The sequence below is a fragment of the Entelurus aequoreus genome, linkage group LG05 (genome assembly GCF_033978785.1).
Source record: "Entelurus aequoreus isolate RoL-2023_Sb linkage group LG05, RoL_Eaeq_v1.1, whole genome shotgun sequence".
In the NCBI taxonomy this organism is placed as follows: domain Eukaryota; kingdom Metazoa; phylum Chordata; class Actinopteri; order Syngnathiformes; family Syngnathidae; genus Entelurus; species Entelurus aequoreus.
The window spans coordinates 30,868,687-30,889,117 of NC_084735.1; the positions used below are offsets into that span (position 1 = coordinate 30,868,687).

Here is a 20,431-nt window from a genome sequence, read left to right on the forward strand (position 1 = left end):
TTACCATATCTGACTTATTGTGCAGAAATATGGGGAAATAACTACAAATGTGCGCTACATTCGTTAACCATGTTACAAAAAAGATCAGTTAGAATAATACATAATGTTGGATATAGAGAACATACTTATTTATTCAGTCAAAAATATTAAAGTTTGGTGATTTGGTAAAATTGCAAACAGCTAAAATGATGTACAAAGCAATCTATAACCTGCTACCAAAGAATGTACAACATTTCTTCTCAACTAAAGAGGAGAAATATAACCTTAGAGGAAAAAATAATTTAAAACATTTATATGCACGTACAACACTTAAAACTTTTAGCATAACAGTATGTGGAATTAAATTATGGAATGGATTAAGTAAAGAAGTTAAAAATTGTACTGACATGATCCAGTTTAAGAGGTTGTTTAAATTAATAGTGCTTACAAAGTACAAAGAAGAAGAATTATGAGAAAAACTTCCAACCTTATTGAAAATATTCTTCATCTCAGTATGTTAATAATGACTGAATTAATTAATTACATATTACAAACTGTTGTATATACTAATTCATAGATGTTATTTTATTATATAAAAAGGTCAGTAAATGATTTTATATAATTGTAAATGCTTTGAAGTGGGAAAGGGGTAGGATTAAATAAGCTTTGCTTCTTCCTACTCCTTTTCGGGCATGATGTAAATGAAATGATATGAAATTGTGTGATGTATTATGATGTAAATGTGTTCATGTTCGAAATAAACTAAAAGAAAGAAAAGAAAGAAAGTGAAAGAGCCGCCTCATGAATATGTATGATGCTCACCGCTGAACCCCCAGTCGTCTGCTGTGCTGTGCGCGTATCCCGCTATGTGCTAGCATGTTGTTGTCATAGTTATTGTCGCCAAACGTCGCTGCCAGAATGGTGAAGCAGTAACGATAAACACATTGTAAGTTGCACTTTTGGATTAAACAATGTGTATATATGCATGTTTGCTGTGCATGCATTGTGCTTTTAATAACGTCTATCGATGCTTGCTAGGCGTTGCTAAAGAGCATCCAGCGTTCATACTGATGTGCTAGCTAGCTGCTTCTCTCAGTTTCGGTTTTTTTGCTAGTTTGAATTTACGTTTCGTCAGCTTTAATGTGCTTTTGTTGGGGCAAATGTTTGCAGCCAAAGTGTTCATTTCGTACATAGATGTAGAGCTAAACTAACTGTTATTGTTAGCTTAGTGACGCTAGCATAATGTAGCGTCTACATATTAGAAAGAGCCAGGCCCTTTAAATCAACGGGCTTGTGCTAAAAGTCGAGTTTGCTAACTTTTCACCTCGGATATTCGCAAATGTTAGTGTTTTACACCAGCAACGGTATAGTTAAGCTCTTTTGGAGGAATTATTACGTTGTGGTTTGTTTCCCCCCACATACACATGTCCCCCATTATAATGGCAAATATGGCAAGTGGATGCTGCAATTCGGTTGAGGAGTGGGGGTCTGTTATTTAGTGGTACTCCCATGATAGGGGCTTAACGCAAGAGGAGAAAAATGATTACAGGCAATGATGCATTGGAAGGACAAGGATTTATTGAAATATTCAGGTAAGGTTGCATGGAAAGATACAGGCAAGGAAGGATGCAGTCGAAGGAAGGACACAGGCAAGGGATCATGCAGGATACTAACAGGAGTCATTTCAATACCTGCTAGTTCTTTTGAAAGGCTGTAAAAATGGGAATACATGATATGCGGATTGCTGCTGCTCAAGTCCTGACTAGAATTAGGAAATATGACCACCATGAGGCAGCACAGTGGAAGAGGGGTTAGTGCGTCTGCCTCACAATACGAAGGTCCTGGGTTCGATCTTGCGCTCGGGATCTTTCTGTGTGGAGTTTGCATGTTCTCCCCGTGACTGCGTGGGTTCCCTCCGGGTACTCCGGCTTCCTCCCACCTCCAAAGACATGCACCTGGAGATAGGCTGATTGACAACATTAAGTTGGCCCTGGTGTGTGAATGTTGTCTGTCTGTCTGTGTTTGCCCTGCGATGAGGGGGCGACTTGTCCAGGGTGTACCCCGCCTACCGCCCGAATGCAGCTGATATAGGGTCCCGCGACCCCGAAAGGGACAAGCGGTAGAAAATGGATGGATGGATGGATAGTCCACCCCTCATCGCAGGGCCAATACAGATAGACAGACATTTTTCAAAGCAAAAAATATAACAAAAACACCATTGGCTAGCTTGTGTTAGTGGTTTAACAGCACACATTTGTTTTACAATTGTCTATATTTGTTCACAGTTACCAAATTTATGTAATACAAGTTTTTACTAGACTAATTAAAATAATTGGTGTTTACGGCGGTCACTTACCCTGTCTCGTTCACATGTACGCACAGGGAGCTTTGTGCACACATACAAAAGCAGTCCCAGAGAAGCAACAAACAATTTGCGGTTATTTTGTTATGATAGATTATACATTAAATGATAGCTAATGCTAAATATCCAAATTGCTATTATTAGCTAACAATATCCAAAGTGAATGCGCTTGCATGTATTATTTACATACATAATCATGTTATTAATACATTGGAAAGTTAGCGCCTTATTGCGCCTGTTGATGATGGTGATTTGTGCTGTGCAAGAGATGAGTTTATCTCTTATTGCAGTTCAAAAATGGCTGACAGAAAGGGAAGCACTGTCGCTCCAGTCAAAACACTGTCAAGGAGAGAAAAAGAAGTACTCAAGAAAAAGGTAAAATATTGTATAGTCTTGTAAAAGGCGATTTGAAATTGTTGTGAGTCACTGTATCCATAAATGTATATTTTATATTCCAGGAACAAGAAAAGGCAGCAGTGGTCTTTGAAGAATTTTTAGCATCATTTGAGCCCAGCCAGAAAAGTGGAGTGAAAACGTTTGTTCGCGGAGGCATTGTGAATGCAACAAAAGGTCAGAAGCTTAAACTTGCTTGACTTAAAGGGGAACTGCCCTTTATTTGAATGTTGCTTATTGTTCACAATCATTATGAGAGACATGACAATGGATGTTTTTTTTATTTTATTTGCATTCTAAATATTAGATAAATGCTATGAAAAGTTTGCTTACAAAAGAGCCAATGGGAGCTGCGCAATTCCATCTATTAAGCCCTTAAAAAAACTTCCAAACACCTCCATTGAGGTTTTATATACATGGTGTAAGTACTGTATATATGTAATGTAGTAATGGGCACATTTATATTAATATTTACGTATTTTGATCATTTTAAGCATACACGGCGCATTAATTTTAAAAACGCGTCACGTTTGCTTTTTTTTTTTCTTCGTCACTGATTATTACTCACTGCAGACTTCATGAAAGCCAACAAACATAATAAAACATCACTTACTGTGCAACGTCTGCTGTCATTAGGATGCCGACTGCTGAGATGTTCGTATATTCCCAGTCAGGTGAAGAATAACTCATAATCCTCACGGAAAAAACAAGTGTCTTTTCGTGTCGTCTTCGCCAGTTTCGGTTCCTAAATGGCTGTCAAAGTTTACCTACTTGTCGAAATACCTACTCAGACGTCTTCTCTCCAGGTGAGATGCATGATTTATGATCTAGAATAAACTTACAGGGAGCAAGGAAGCGAGAAAGCAGAAGACCACACGATGTAAACATGGGGACACACGGAAGTGATCATGGCGCCGCTATAAATAGTTTGTCTGTGTTAGCGTTTATAATAAACAATATCACTAATACTTGGTTAATATTCAAAATGTAAATGGAGTATTGTTGGCGGTTTTTGAATGGTTATTTATTGGATTTTATGGGCGAAAGAGAGGAGCTCCCATTGGCTCTGCTGTAAGCGGTCTTTTATTTACAAGTTAGAATGCATAAATAAAAATCCATCCGTCATGTCTTTCATAATTGTGAAGGATACGCAAAATTCAAAATAAAAAATGCAGTTTCCCTTTAAAGGGGCCCTAGTCGGCAAAACCAACTTTTCTAACCTAATGGTACAGTGCCTGCTTATGTGTATTTTGGATCCCCTTAAGTTCGAAAGTTTGAAGTCAAACCGTGGCTGTTGCAGAGATATTTATTAAACAATCTTGCTTTCCTTCATACTTCCGCCAAATGTGACGTTTGGAATTTATAATAAATAATAATAATGGATTCGATTTTATATCGCGCTTTTCTATTGTTAGATATGCTCAAAGCGCTCACAGAGAAGTGGTCACACCTGGTGGTGGTAAGCTACATTTGTAGCCACAGCTGCCCTGGGATAGACTGACGGAAGCGAGGCTGCCAGTTTGCGCCTACGGCCCCTCCGACCACCACCAATTTGCTCTGTACTGTGACATTTTCTGCCCTATCTCGTCAGCTGCTATCTCCATATACGGTATATTTTTACTCAGAGCACTTAGCGCGAGTCCATCATTGTAGTCTGCGCTGTTGTCAATAATCTTCTTGTTTTTCACTGTCCTTTTGTTGTGGGGCAGACTGGCTCGTACATGCACATGCATCCTCTGCTGTTGACATTTCTAATACAAAGTAGCGTATAGTTCGAACTTATATCTGTCAGTAGACTCGCTATGGAAGCGCAAAAAACTGCCAACAAAGATGGCAATCGAAGTGGAGCCACGTAATTAAGACCGCCCACAAAACGGCACATCCTGAAGAGACGGTCAGAAAATGGCTTGAAAACGGTCTGTAAAACATTATTTATGCAAAATGTTGACCCAAGAACCACCATTACATGTTATGTAGACTTTTAATGTAGAAAAAAAATCATAATATGACCCCTTTTAAAACCTTTTTTTCTTGAAAAAATATGCATAAACTGGATGCCTTTCGACATGGAAACAAAAGTAAATATAATATTTCAATGCAACTATGAAAAAGAGTTAACTCATTTGTTGCAAGGTAACATTTGGAGTCACTTAGCGTCTGTGATTACATTTTTACTAGTTGACATAGCTTACATTAAAACAACATTAAAAGTAGCTTTGATAACTGATTTAACAAAAACACTCCAATGAGGCTAGATTACCGGCACTGTGCTTTTGGTGGGTTAGACTGACCAAATCAAGCGCTCCTTTTCTTCGAATGCCGTGAGCTCGCTGTGAACTAGACCTGGGCTGATAACAAATTTTGCCGGAAGATATATTGCCTCACAAATTATTGCCAATAAATGAAATTATTGGCAAAAAGACCAAAGTAATCAAAACATATAATAAATAATAATGCAAGTAAGTAGCCCTTTCAAGCCCAATAAACTTTTTATTTTTCATTAGTATTTTTTACCATTTTAATTGAAAAGTCAATAATTGGGATTATCCTAAATAAATAAGTAAACAATAAAAATAAAATGGACTAAATTTCTGTTTGCAAAAAAGGCACTTCAAGATTGAATACATAAATATTGAACATCTTGAAGTGCAGTTCGTCCGTGTTGATAGGCTAACCTTGCTAATTCGGCGGGGAGCGTTGTTAAGGGCGTGGTTAATAGGATAGTAGTATATTTACAGCTAGAATTCACTAACTCAAGTATTTCATATATATATATATATATACAGGGCCGGCCCGTGGCATAGGCCGTATAGGCAAATGCTAAGGGCGCCGTCCATCAGGGGGGGCCACGCCAGTGCCATAAATGTTGGAGGGGAAAAAAAAAAAAAAAAAGTTGGTACTATTATTTCTAAATACATAAAATAATCCCACGTTAACTAAAATGCAAAGTAAAGCCTATTTAATAGAAATATCCTGTATCATGACTCTTTTTGGACGTCACCACATAAAAAAAATCAACACAAGATGTCAAAACGGCCAAAACTGTCAGGTGCCCAGGGGAGAAAAGAAGGGGAGAAACGAAAAAAAGACAGAGGTAGCAGGTAGGTAACGTTAGCCTACATTAAATTATTTGTCTGTTACAGAATGTGATAGTAACCTGTCTTTTTAGCATTAAGCTAATGTTACATGATTCGGCAATTGCTAATCAATAAATAGCTAGTTCTGTTTTAACGTCGGGTTAATATTGTGGAGGGGGCTAAATTGTTATGGAAAATAATAATGTAACGTTAGGTAATTACGTAATTACAGTACAGTACAGTACTCCCTGGTGTACAGAAATTTGTAAGTCATTCTAGTTAATGCAATATTAAAAAGCACAAATAGAGAACTCTGTAGGATCCCCTTTTTTTGTAATATAGTTGTTAAAGTCATACTGGTTTGATATCTTGTTTTGTGCAGTGCCTTATTTATATTGTATTTTTAATTTATTTTATGCAACTTGTTGACACGTTTTATTTTGTGTTTATGTATGTAAAAAATATTGTATTTCATATATTCATTTTTTATTTTTTGTATTCATTTATTTATCCATATTTTTTTAAATCTTGTTAACTATTCTGATTGTTAATTTGCTTTCTTTAAGTAAAAAAAAAGGTCAAAGACAAAGCTATTCGGTTTCTTGTGAGTATATACACTTCACTGCCGATGTGGGGGGGCGCCACCTAAAATCTTGCCTAGGGCGCCAGATTGGTTAGGGCCGGGCCTGTATATATATATGTATGTATGAAATACTTGACTTTCAGTGAATTCTAGCTATATACACTACCGTTCAAAAGTCCTTATTTTTCAATGAAGATAACTTTAAACTAGTCTTAACTTTAAAGAAATACACTCTATACATTGCTAATGTGGTAAATGACTATTCTAGCTGCAAATGTCTGGTTTTTGGTGCAATATCTACATAGGTGTATAGAGGCCCATTTCCAGCAACTATCACTCCAGTGTTCTAATGGTACAATGTGTTTGCTCATTGGCTCAGAAGGCTAATTGATGATTAGAAAACCCTTGTGCAATCATGTTCACACATCTGAAAACAGTTTAGCTTGTTACAGAAGCTACAAAACTGACCTTCCTTTGAGCAGATTGAGTTTCTGGAGCATCACATTTGTGGGGTCAATTAAACGCTCAAAATGGCCAGAAAAAGAGAACTTTCATGTGAAACTTGACAGTCTATTCTTGTTCTTAGAAATGAAGGCTATTCCACAAAATTGTTTGGGTGACCCCAAACTTTTGAACGGTAGTGTATATATATATATATATATATATATATATATATATATATATATATATATATATATATATATATATATATATATATATATATATATATATATATATATATATATATTTTATTATACATATAAATAAAATAAATACTTGAATTTCAGTGTTCCGGAGGCTATCCAGTAGATGGCAGTACTTCTCCGTTCATGACTGAGTATATCATTTCGGCCACCGTGTTCAATGGAGAAGTCTGTTCTACAAAATGTACAGGCAACATAATTACATACCCCTTCCCCTTCGAACTGTCCTGGATGAACTGAAATTCTTGTTTCCATTTGTTTTGGAACTTGCAAGCGTATTTCTTCATCTTGCTCGTCAACGGCGTCGCCATGTCTGTAGCTTCCTCGTTCTTCTGCTTCGTCTCCTTGTTGTGTGCGCAGTTGTGCACTCTACTCTCTAAAAGCCGTAGATGTTATGACGTCATTGGGCAGGCAAGCTGTTTGTGGGAAAGCGGACGTGAGAACAGGCTGTCCCCACTCAGGTCCGCATTGAGCTGGAGGGGGCGTGGCCTCCAGCTCCGGCTGAATACCGGGAGTTTGTCGGGAGAAAATTTCTGTCGGGAGGTTATCGGGAGAGGCGCTGAATACCGGGAGTCTCCCGGTAAAACCAGGAGGGTTGGCAAGTATGGTATTAACCGTCAGGAGTTTTACAGCGGTTAACATTATAATCTTTTATGTTTATGTAGTATAAAGGCGTCTAGCAGCCCGTAACAACGCTTACACATGGCGGTTACAACGCTGGCAAACTTATCAAGTTAATTTTCATTCATCGTTAAGTTATTGACTTATCGAATCTCGGCCCAGGTCTACGTGTGGGACTTCTTCACTAAATAATCTTTTACGTGCTACTTGAACCAAATGATCTGCAAACATTCTGCGAGAAGGGAAAAAACATTTTGCTGTAACACATCAAACCTTATTAGCCACTGAAAACGCCAACAAAGCTATTACTGTGTTTTGAAAGCTTTCGAAGATGTACGTTGCTCCAAAGCCGGCCACAAAGAAAGGCCTGGGTAGCTTGTTCCTGTTGCTGCAGCGTTTAAAAACTATATTATGATATGTTCAAACAACTGACTCCCCTTTACAACCATCCATCCAGTTTCTACTGTGGTTATTATTTGCACTTGAGTTCAATGTCAATCAATCAAAGTTTATTTATATAAGTGCTGCACAAGCCACAACGACATCCTCGGCTCAGATCCCACATTAACCTTTGTTTTCTTTTTGCAGAAGAGAAAGCAGCAGAACTCACAAAAAGTAAACTTTATCGACCTGCCACAAAGTTTGTTCCTCCTTCTGAGGATGTCTATTCAGAGAGCAAAAAGTCTGTAAGTGTCGACTCAAACAGCTTTCTTCTATTTATTTGAAATGTGCTCGCATCACAGACTGCTTTTTTGATGATTTGCAGGCTTTTAAAAAAAAGGTGGATGACAAGAAGAAGAGCAACTTGGAGCTGTTTAAAGACGAACTGAAGCTGTGAGTCTGCACACGTTGGTCATAGGATGTTTCACTTCGACCCTTTACTTTGTTGTTTACAATGCTTCTCATGTGGGACAATATAGCATACAGGAGGAGCGTGAGGAAAGATACAAAAGGGAGCATAATGAACCAGGTGGAGGATATGGAAGTGTGGACTCACCATTTTTAGGACGACCAAGTAAGAGGCCTTTTATTATATGAACACACGTAGTGGGATGTTAGCGGTACAAGAAGTGAAAATAGAACAGTGTAAACTTGGTTCCCGCTTTGCAGCAGTTAATTTTTCATTTCAAATACCGTATTTTTCGGATTATAAATCGCTCCGGATTATACGTCGCACCGGCCAAAAATGTATAGTAAAGAAGGAAAAAAACATATATACGTCGCACTCGAGTATAAGTCGCATTTTTGGGGGAAATTTATTTGATAAAATCCAACACCAAGAATAGACATTTGAAAGGCAATTTAAAATGAATAAAGAATATAGTGAACAACAGGCTGAATAAGTGTACGTTATATGACGCATAAATAACCAACTGAGAATGTGCCTGGTATGTTAACGTAACATATTATGGTAAGAGTCATTCAAATAACTATAACATATAGAACATGCTATACGTTTACCAAACAATCTGTCACTCCTGATCGCTAAATCCGATGAAATCGTCTTCCTTGTCGCTCCTGGTATGCGCCGCTCCCTTTCTTTCTGCTGCTCGATCGCCGTTTTCTGCTGCATATTTCACTACGTCCAGCTTGTAATCTGCAGTATATGATTTCCTTTTCGGTGCCATTTTTGTTCTGCCCTTCTCAGTTTTTATAAGTTACCGCCAATGTTGCAGCAGTGGGCTGTGTAGCAGTAGCAGTCAGCATCCCATGACCCACAATGCACTTCTGCCGTGACGCACAATGCACTTCTGCCATGACCCGCCCCCGCCGAATTCTTAGTGGTTGACGTGTGTGTGACGATTGCTGACATTTGCTTCGTCTCTTACGCGAATTAGATAAATAATATTATTTCATATTTTACGGTAATGTGTTAATAATTTCACACAAGTCGCTCCGGAGTATATGTCGCACCCCCGGCCAAACTATGAAAAAAACTGCGACTTATAATCCGAAAAATATGGTACACATAATAACATAAATTGAATCAACCCTGCTAACTTTTGCCCATATTTCGTTTCTACAGCGTTTTACGACGACCCAACAGTGCCAACCACCACTAATCTCTACCTAAGCTGCATCAGTCCAAAAGTAAGACAAAGACACGCAGTTGACTTTGATGGATTGATCACGACAGCATTGTAGCACACAAGCACTCTGATTGGTGTTTTTTTCCAGATGAATGAGGAGATCCTTTGCAAAGAGTTTGGTAAGTATGGTCCTCTGGCCAGCGTGAAGATCATGTGGCCCCGCACGGACCTGGAACGCTGCAGGACGTCCAACAGAGCCTTTGTGGCCTTCATGACACGGAAAGATGCAGAGCGAGCTTTGGCGGCACTTGATGGTACGTTGTCCTTTTCCTCCATTCTTCTCAAGGCCCACTTGGTGGTGTCCTGTACTGATGGTTCATTTGGGCTTGTAGGTAAAATGATTATGGGCTTAAAAATGAAGCTTGGATGGGGCAAACCAGCTCGAATTCCACCTCAGCCGCTGTACACTCCGTCAGGGCTGAGGGCCGCACCGCCACCCCAGTCTGGTCTTCCTTTTAACGCCCAGCCTAGGGATCGCTTACGAAATGACTTCACCAAACCACTGGCCCTGTCCAAAGGAGCGATTGACAAGGTAACTTCCTGCTCTATGGCCTTTTTGCACAAGCAGATTTACTATTGAATATGTATTTACATTATTTCAAAGCCCCGCACTTCCATTAGTTAAGCCTGCACAATATCATAAAATGTAATACAAATGTTTGTGTTTGAATCAACACTATCAGAAAGGTATCACTTATAGCAGAACTATATTTGTAAAGGCAGACACACAGCTTTTGGATTGGATGCTATAAACTGTGCAGGTGTACTTAATGTAACGGACAGTTATTTTATATGTTAGCTTCAAGCTATAGAGGCAAAATTGTATTTTTGTCAGCTCAGTGTGTACAATTGCTTGATTAAAATGCCTGTACAATTACTACATAATCAAAGGGCAAGAGGATACACGTATGATATGATAATAGAATTACCTTTAGTGTTGCTGTATTGTAATGTAGTGAAGTAATAAACTTTGTTGCCCTTTCCCCCTCCATTTTCCCTACCTATGATTGCCATCATGCTTTTCTATGCTGTGTGTATCCTGCAGTGTTTCATTTGTACAAATACTCACATTTGTTCATATTTTCACTATTTGGTTTGACTTCACAAACAGACTCTGTCCGAAGCCGTAGTCAAAGTGGTTATCCCGAGCGAAAGGTACACACACTCTTCCTCCTACGACTGAGCAGCTGTTAGAACACAAGTGATAGGAGCGAGGCAGGTGCTCTCACATATTTATGAAAGATAAATGATAGGTAGGCAATAACCATCCTCATTAGTTCTCATTATACTGTTAACTTTGGACATACTGCAACATTCAAACCACATAGTGTATTCCATCAAATAATGGCCTCGGCTCAAACAGATGTTTTACTACCATGTTGTGCCTGTAGGTGGCTGTAGTTACCTTTACTATGACTAATACTAGCAGATGATACAGTAGACGTCTTTATCGCAACACACACTGCCTGCATAGCAGATATCTGTTAAGATAAAGGTGGAGTTCAGAGAAAATACAGCAGTCTGGATCAAAACATGATTTAGATTTAGTTACCTTAGCTAAATAACACAATTTCTGTTGACAAGAGTGTGCAAACACAACCAAGTAGTGCCCCAAATGACGCTATGACATCATATATGCAATATTAAACAATATGCAACACATGCAACATAAACATTTACGAGGAAAACCACATACACTCATGTGAAAAACATAACAAAATAGTGCAAACGTGCATCTGAAATCTAATGCATATTATATCACAATGTGTGATATTTTAATTAAGTATCTTTATTTGAAGAACAAATAATACCAAATACAATACACACCATGCCTTTCCACTTCTAGAACCGGGTACTCTTTGCAGTTGAGTATAAATAAATTAAGAAATACATTGTTTGTTCTTTTTTAACATTTTAGGTTTCAAAGAAGTGTCATTTGTAGTTTGCATGAATTATACACTCAAATCAAAATATTTGAGACACTGCAATACTAATCAGGCTTGTGCAAAACTCTAAATTGAATTGAGGTTGCAAACAGAAAGTAGAAGTGCAATTCAGTTTCAAATTGAAGGAAGTGCAATTAAAATTCCATTAAATTCCAATTGATATTTTTGCTGTATTCCAGAATCAGTTAGTTTATAACATAGTGAATGTTTTTAATTGACAATTAAGAATAAAAGTATATGATATAAAACAATTTTATTTGAAGCATTGTTGCTTACAAATAATGGAAAATACTTTTAATTACAGTGCATCCATAAAGCATTTACAGCACCATATGTTTCCACATTTTGTTATGTTACAGCCTTATTCCAAAATGGAATACATTCATTTTTGTCCTCAAAATTCTACACACAATACTCCATAATGCCAATGTGAAGTTTTCGATTTTGCAAATTTATAAAAAATAGAAACCACATGTACATAAGTATGCACAGCCATTGCTCAATATTTTGTTGATGCACCTTTAGCAAGCAATTACAGCCTCAAGTCTTTTTGAATACAATGCCACAGGCTTGACACACCTATCTTTGGGCAGTTTCGCCCATTTCTCTTTGCAGCACCTCTTAACATCAGATTGGATGAGAAGTGTTGGTTTTCATCCAGGATGTCTCTGTATATTTACCTCTATCCCGATGAGTCTCCCAGTTCCTGCTGTGGAAAAACATCCCCTCAGCATGATACTGCCACCACAATACTTAACTGTAGGGATGGTATTGGCCTGGTAATGAGCGATGCCTTGTTTCCTCTAGGAACCAATGCAACTGGATATCCGGTTCAAGAAGTGGCCGGTTTGGCTACATCGGTTACATCCCGCTCAATCGATAACATTTAGCTGTGAATCATTACGTTAATCGTGTGTAAACCCATAAGCCGGTTATCGCGCTGAACTAGAAATTAGTTTACAGGTTTTTTCCTTCACAAAGACACGAGCCATGGTTGACCGTGAAAGGAGTCACGCACTTGTTACCTTGCTTACGTAACTGGAGACGAGAATAGACGTAGATACATGGACTGGGTGTTGCGCGAGACGAGCAATTAGTAGACCGTTAATCTTTAAAATAACATGAGCGTCATGGCTTCCTGCCAAATAATTACCTGCAAGATACGTAACGTCAACACTGCTCCATGCTGTCAATATTAGAACAACCCGGAGGCTCAGACAGATTCCCAGTTTGTCTTTATTTGGCAAAATGCAACATTCTCATACAACGGCCCCAATGTCTGTCCCCCGGTCTTTTTTCCGGCAACATTCAAACGACCTTCAACTTCACAACACACGTCACTTCCCATCATTGTCTCATGTCCCGCCCAGCCAAGCCATTGGCTAGAACCCGTAGGCGTCTGTAATGACACTGACTTGACTCGTGGAAAACCAATATATTTGAAATGTGTTTGCCTCTTTACTCTTTTATTTATAATCTGAAAGGAACTGAGATCTTTACTAAATGGAGATTTAGAACAGGAATAAAGGAATGAAGTAATTCAATTAAAGGTGTTAGTTTATGGAACAATCTTGACAGTGAAATAAAACAATCTAAGTCTCTGACTGTATTAAAATATTTGAAAATCATAATGATGAAAAGTTAGGACTTGGAGTAAATTATTGTTTCCATGTTTAGCTATTTTGTTGTATGTTATTAAATAAATTAAAAAATAAAAAAAAATAAAAAAATTATATATATATATATATATATATATATATATATATATATATATATATATATATATATATATATATATATATATATATACATTAAGATTAAAGTACCAATGATTGTCACACACACACTAGATGTGGTGAAATTTGTCCTCTGCATTTGTCCCATCCCCTTGGGGAGCAGTGGGCAGCAGCGGCGCCGCACCCGGGAATCATTTTGGTGATTTAACCCCCAACTCCAACCCTTTGTTGCTGAGTGCCAAGCAGGGAGGTTATGGGTCCCATTTTTATAGTCTTTGGTATGACTCGGCTGGGATTTGAACTCCAACCTACACTCTAACCATATATATATATATATATATATATATATATACTGTATATATATATATATATATATATATATACACTGTATATATATAGCGCCCTAGTCTTCTGAATTAACACTGGAAGCATGTCACATTTATAGAATGTGTTGTTTTTTTTATATTTGAAAATGAATGCGTTTATGGCTGTGTTCATTCATCAGTTTATAGTTATTCTCATAATATTCAACTGATCAGTTGTCTTAGAAAATGTTTGGCATCTCATCCGAGTAGTTTTCATCAGTTCATGCTCCTAGACTAATCTTGGACAGATCTAGTCTGAGCGCTTGGTGCCAAGGTTCTAACTTTTTATCCTCTAACATGAGGAGTGTATGCACAGAATGAATGCTTATGTTCTTTTGTATGGTAAAAAATAATGTGTATCAACAAATGTGAACCATAGAATTAAATCATTCATACACCGTATTAAATCGTAATGAATCATTCATACACTAAATCAAATCGCATCGAATCTTTCCGTTTTAGAAATTAATCGTTTAATTGCATCAAACCCATGTATCATGATGCAAATCGAATAGTCCATCACAAAGAGATTTACATCCCTAATTTCCTCCAAACATGACGCCTGGCATTCACGCCAAAGAGTATAATATTTTTCTAATCAGACCAGGGAATTTTGTTTCTCATGGTCTGAGAGTCTTTCAGGCGCATTTTGGCATACGTTTATGAAGGAATGGCTTCCGTCTGGCCACTATACCATACAGCAGTGGTCCCCAACCTTTTTGTAGCTGGGGACCGGTCAACGCTTGAAAATTTGTCCCACGGACCGGGGGGGGGGGGGGATTTTTATTTTTTATTTTTTTTTTCATTAAGAAACACAATCATGTGTGCTTACGGACTGTATCCCTGCAGACTTTATTGATATATAATGTATATATTGTGTTTTTTATGTTGATTTAATAAAAATAATTTTTTTAAATTTTTTATTTCTTGCGCGGCCCGGTACCAATCGGTCCGCGGACCGGTACCGGGACGGTACCGGTGGTTGGGGACCACTGCCATACAGGCCTGATTGGTGGATTGCTGCAGAGATGGTTGTCCTTTTGGAAGGTTCTTCTCTCTCCAAAGAGGAATGCTGTAGCTCTGACAGAGTGACCATCTGGTTCTTGGTCACCTCCATGACTAGATTAAGATGAATGCAGCAATGTACAGAGACATCCTGGATGAAAACTTCCCATCCAACCTGATAGAGCTTGAGAGGTGCTGCAAAGAGGAATGTGCGTAACTGCCCAAAGATAGGTGTGCCAAGCTTGTGGCATCGTATTCAAAAAGATTTGAGGCTGTAATTGTTGCTAAAGATGCATCAACAAAGTACTGAGCAAGGCTGTGAATACTTATGTACATGTGTTTTTAAAATAAAATTATTTTTTAATACATTTGTAAAAGTTAAAAAAAAAACTTTCATATTGTCATTATGAGGTATTGTGTTTAGAGTTTTGAGGAAAAAAATTAATTTATTTCATTTTGAAAAAAGGCTGTAACAAAGTATGGAAAAAGTTGAGCACGGTGAATACTTTCCGGACGCACTGTAGCAGAATGCTTATATATATATATATATATATATATATATATATATATATATATATATATATATATATATATATATATATATATATATATATATATATATATATATATAAAAATATATATATATATAGATATATATATATATATATATATATATATATAATTTTTATTTTTATTTTTTTTGGTTTTCTATTATTTGGGAACCGCTGGATAGCCTTGGTTGAATTATGTTAATTCAATGTGATAGAGGACTATCCCTAATGCCTCTCAGATGACAAAAGTCTAGAGGTGAAAAGAAAAGATTTGAACATGAAAAATAAATATCAAACACTAAAAAAATGAGGGGGAAAAAATCAATATGAAAAATGAAAATAATTAATTTAAAATAATTATCTGGGAAAATCTTCATTACTTTTAACCTAACATTTTGAATTCACCTATTTTTATTTTAAACACACTTTATTTTTCCAGAAGTCAACAACAAAACCTGATTTTTCAGTTTGAAATTGTATTTTTTTCCCAAGTACAAAACATTTGCCCCATAATATAGCTCCTTTAGGCCAAAATCTTTGTTAAACATGACCAATTCTTGCTCTTACTTGGCTTTAAGGAATTGCCTTGCAATGCAATTAACTTAATTCCACTTCCTGTAATTCTAATTTACATCTTGGGGGTGAAGCTAATTTAATTCAAATTGCAGTTATTCAAATGAATTGAATTTGGATTTTTGCACACGCCTAATATCAATACAGCTGAAAGGCAGTAGATTAGATCCATGAAATTAAAAACCTCTTTTTAAGAGATTTTTGCAAGGTCTTGCCAGGATTAGGAGAATGACTAAGCAGTTCCAGTGTACTGCTCTTTGAATTATTCGTTTGACCTCTTTCACACAGCTAAGACTATGAGTTTGTCCTGTGTGCTGCAGAGGTCAGTGACTATGCACTTCCTGTGCAACTTCGTGTCCTTTTAGACAAATATTTACGTTCCTCATTTTCAAACTGTAAATGCTTTGACAAGGACTGATGGCGTTAAGAGCAAAGTGCTAGGCTGCAGTTTGCACGGGTCACGAGCTCTGTATAAAGAGGTATTAAGAGGTGTGTTTCCCCCTTCCTCACCCAATGCTGGAGCTGAGACAGAGAGAACATTGAGGCTATGGCGTGAATAAATCGTCATCTGATGGTCTCTATTTTGCCCTGCGCCCACAGAAATCTGTTGGTCCTCATCCATCGAATGATAGAGTTTGTGGTGCGTGAAGGTCCGATGTTTGAAGCCATAATAATGAACAAAGAAATAAGCAACCCGGATTACAGGTACAAATCACTGTCTTTAATGTGACATGTATTCACCCTGAAAGCTATTTCACTTCTCCTTTCTTTTGTCTCAGGTTCCTTTTTGAAAATAAAAGTCAAAATCATGTTTACTATCGCTGGAAGCTATTTTCCATTCTTCAGGTATGTATGAAATTTTACAATACACAATTCACACCTCTTCACGGTTATTGTCTTTGGAGTTTGCAGTAGGGATCGACAGATTATCGGCCGGGCAGAATATCGGTGCCGATATTTGGCATTGTGACGTATATCGTAATTGTCCTTCTTTTATTGGTAACGAACGATATTTTTTCCTTCTTTTTTTTTTTTTTTTTACTACAACAGAAGTACATCAGCAGATACAATACATATATATAATACGAGTATTCATATAAACAACAATTATGATAAGTAGAGAGTAAGTTAGTAGTAATAATGAGTGCTCCTTTCTGTTAAGCTGCGGCAGACGGTCACACTCTTTTTCTCCTTTAGTGCTGATCGCCGACAGCACGTCTTCTCTGTTAACAAGAACTTGTCAGAACTTCTATTTTTTGCCAAGAATGACAGTTTTTGTCCTTCTTTCGGGGGGTTTCTTCCTTCTTTTCTTTTTCTGTTTTTTTGCGTTTTCGCTACCGCAGCGATCGCACAACAAGCCTGCGTCCTCAACACTCATGAAAAAGAGCGCAGCAAAATTTTTTGTTATGTGATTTAATCGAATAACACGAAAAGGACAAATGGACATGAAGATGACAGTAAATATATCTCTGGCAAAAATCCAAACGTTGTGTAAATTAAGAAATAGGAGACTTACTGTATATAATGCGGGTTAGGCTACATTAAGGATCTCAGAGTTAGTTTTACTTAAATGTTTGCCATATTTGGAAATCATATCATTTAGAAATAATTGGTGTAAATTGTTTTACAAATTGAGAACAGGAAGTGAACATAGTATGTGATAGTAATTGCTAAGAAGTGGAAAAGAAGTAGGATTACATAAGATTAATTTGCTTCTTTCTACTACTTTTCAGACATGTTGTAAAGAGAAATGAAAATATGTAAAATATGTGATGTATCATATTGAAACTGTATGCATGTTCAAAATAAATTTAAACCGACCAATAATTCAGGGTTCCTCACAAGTAAACTTTACAATCCATAAACTGCTATAAACTTGTATACAATTGATTATTGTGATGTAGAAAAATCCCAAAATTCTTCCCAAATTTTTCCCAGAGATTGTCCGTACTTTGAAATCCAAACGTTGACGCTTTTCTTAGACACACGTAATTAAGGTGTTTGTAAAATCCCCTGATGTTGTTTGGTGCTAAATTAACCACAACATTAGCGCCGCATAAAACATGTCGCTACTGGTCCGACGTTTTCTAAAAAATCCTGTTAAAAACAACAACTTGAAGCTTTGTCCAACATTGTACTGTTTATGTTTATGTAAATGTGAGATGTGAGTGTAAATATTTCATGACTGTCACGCTTCAAATAAAAACAAATACATGGTTCGTGTTAATGAGCCATTTACAATTTTAATCATCATTTGCATTTTTTAACTCACTTTTTATGTTTCCTACTAAGTTATTCCTCTCTCACACCGCATCCATTGTAATCAATTATACAAATGAGGCAATAACATCACATATCAAGTTCTAGCAATTTTTTACGACAGCTGAGGCGTAGGCAACACCTGAAGATCAAGAGAGATCAGAATAGATTTAGGACAGTAAGGACGGAAATGTAGAAGAGATCCAAATTAGGAACACAGATGCAGAGGATGAGACAGAAGAGCCAGCAGAGAAACCTGTGGAGATGATTTTCATTTATAATTTCTGGTTAATTAAGACAAGTATTAGGAAGCCACTGTGCATGTAGAGCTGTTGGAGGTGAGGGCATCAATGTTAAAACAGGCCAAATAGGTGTTAATAAAGGCAAAATTTGAATGCATCATGTCACCATACTTGCCAACCCTCCCGATTTTTCCGTGAGACTCCCGAATTTCAGTGCCTCTCCCGAAAATCTCCCGGGGCAACCATTCTCCCGAATTTCTCCCGATTTTCACACGGACAACAACATTAAGGGCGTGCCGTGATGGCACTGCATTTAGCGTCCTCTACAACCTGTCGACGCGTCCGCTTTTTCACCATACAAACAGCGTGCCGGCCCAGTCACATGCTGTATGCGGCTTCTGCTTACACACGAAAGTGACTGCAAGACATACTTGATCAATAGCCATACAGGTCACACTGAGGGTGGTTGTATAAACAACTTTAACACTGTTACAAATATGCGCCACACTGTGAACCCACACCAAACAAGTATGACAAACACATTTCGGGAGAACATCCGCACCGTAACACAACATAAACACAACAGAACAAATACCCAGAATCCCTTGCATACCTAACTCTTCCGGGCTACAATATACGTCCCCCTGCTACCACCACCCCGCCACCCCAATCTCCCTAATTCGAAGGTCTCAAGGTTGGCAAGTATGCATGTCACTAAAGTCTCACTCTTGTCATTTTCTGAAACTTGGCAGCTGTGACAAATGGTCTAAGTAACATTTATTTAATTAATTGTTTAGTTTGCTATAGTTGCTTGCGTGGTCTACAAAAGCACGTACATGGGTTTGTAGTGACTGCTAGGTAAAAAGAAAACAATATTAAAGTTAAAGTCCCAACGATTGTCACACACACACTGTTTGTGGTGAAATTTGTCCTCTGCATTTGACCCATCCCCATGTTCACTCCTTGGGAGGTGAGGGAAGCAGTGAGCAGCAGTGTGCGTCGCGCTCGGGAAACATTTGGTGCTTTAACCCCAATTCCAACCCTTGATGCTGAGTGCCAAGCAGGGAGGCAATGGGTCCCATTTTTTGTAGTCTTCGGTATGACTCGGCCAGGGTCTCAGGGCAGACACTAGGCCACTGAGCAATATTGGCATCACCAGCTGTGGCTGTAGGCAACCTCCTGTTATTATATAGTAAATGGTCCAAATAATGCCTCAAGTCTATCTCATTCTTCTTTTTCTTATTTTACATATTGCAAAAGATATTACAAAATGCGTATGAGTTGTATTATGAAATGCAGCAATTACAAAATGTGTCATTATTACATAATGAGGCAAAAATGTATAACATTATTACATAATGCATTGTTACACACCTGCATCTATATACCGCAAAGTAAGTAAATAAAGGCCCCGGCTATAATTTGAGCATTTTACAATATTCTTTTTTTATTTTTTTTTAATATGATTTATTCAGGATTTTTAATTTTTACAACACATATACTGCAGTAGGGCAGCACGGTGGCAGAGGGGTTAGTGCGTCTGCCGCACAATACGAAGGTCCTGGGTTCGATCCTGCGCTCGGGATCTTTCTGTGTGGAGTTTGCATGTTCTCCCCGTGACTGCGTGGGTTCCCTCCGGGTACTCCGGCTTCCTCCCACTTCCAAAGACATGCACCTGGGGATAGGCTGATTGGCAACACTAAATTGGCCCTAGTGTGTGAATGTGAGTGTGAATGTTGTCTGTCTATCTGTGTTGGCCCTGCGACGAGGTGGCGACTTGTCCAGGGTGTACCCCGCCTTCCGCCCGATTGTAGCTGAGATAGGCTCCAGTACCCCCCGCGACCCCAAAAGGGATAAGCGGTAGAAAATGGATGGATGGATATACTGCAGTATGCATTGAAATGTTGTCAATGTAAAGGCCCACAAAACACCACACAAACCAGGG

At 37.8% G+C, this 20,431-nt stretch overlaps 1 protein-coding gene across 2 annotated transcripts in view; it reads left to right on the forward strand.

Annotated features, from left to right (window-relative positions):
- Positions 1-770: 770 nt before the first annotated feature.
- Positions 771-20,431, forward strand: part of zgc:163098 (uncharacterized protein LOC100037380 homolog) — a 34,483-nt gene continuing 14,822 nt past the window's right edge. For both annotated transcript variants that reach the window (XM_062047734.1, XM_062047733.1), the window contains exons 1-12: positions 771-925; positions 2,632-2,716; positions 2,800-2,911; positions 8,308-8,405; positions 8,486-8,553; positions 8,640-8,734; positions 9,746-9,810; positions 9,898-10,063; positions 10,142-10,341; positions 10,921-10,964; positions 16,586-16,690; positions 16,765-16,831. In XM_062047734.1, the coding sequence (XP_061903718.1) occupies positions 2,639-2,716; positions 2,800-2,911; positions 8,308-8,405; positions 8,486-8,553; positions 8,640-8,734; positions 9,746-9,810; positions 9,898-10,063; positions 10,142-10,341; positions 10,921-10,964; positions 16,586-16,690; positions 16,765-16,831 (1,098 nt within the window). In that variant the 5' untranslated portion in view covers positions 771-925; positions 2,632-2,638. The remainder of the gene's footprint in view (positions 926-2,631; positions 2,717-2,799; positions 2,912-8,307; positions 8,406-8,485; positions 8,554-8,639; positions 8,735-9,745; positions 9,811-9,897; positions 10,064-10,141; positions 10,342-10,920; positions 10,965-16,585; positions 16,691-16,764; positions 16,832-20,431) is intronic.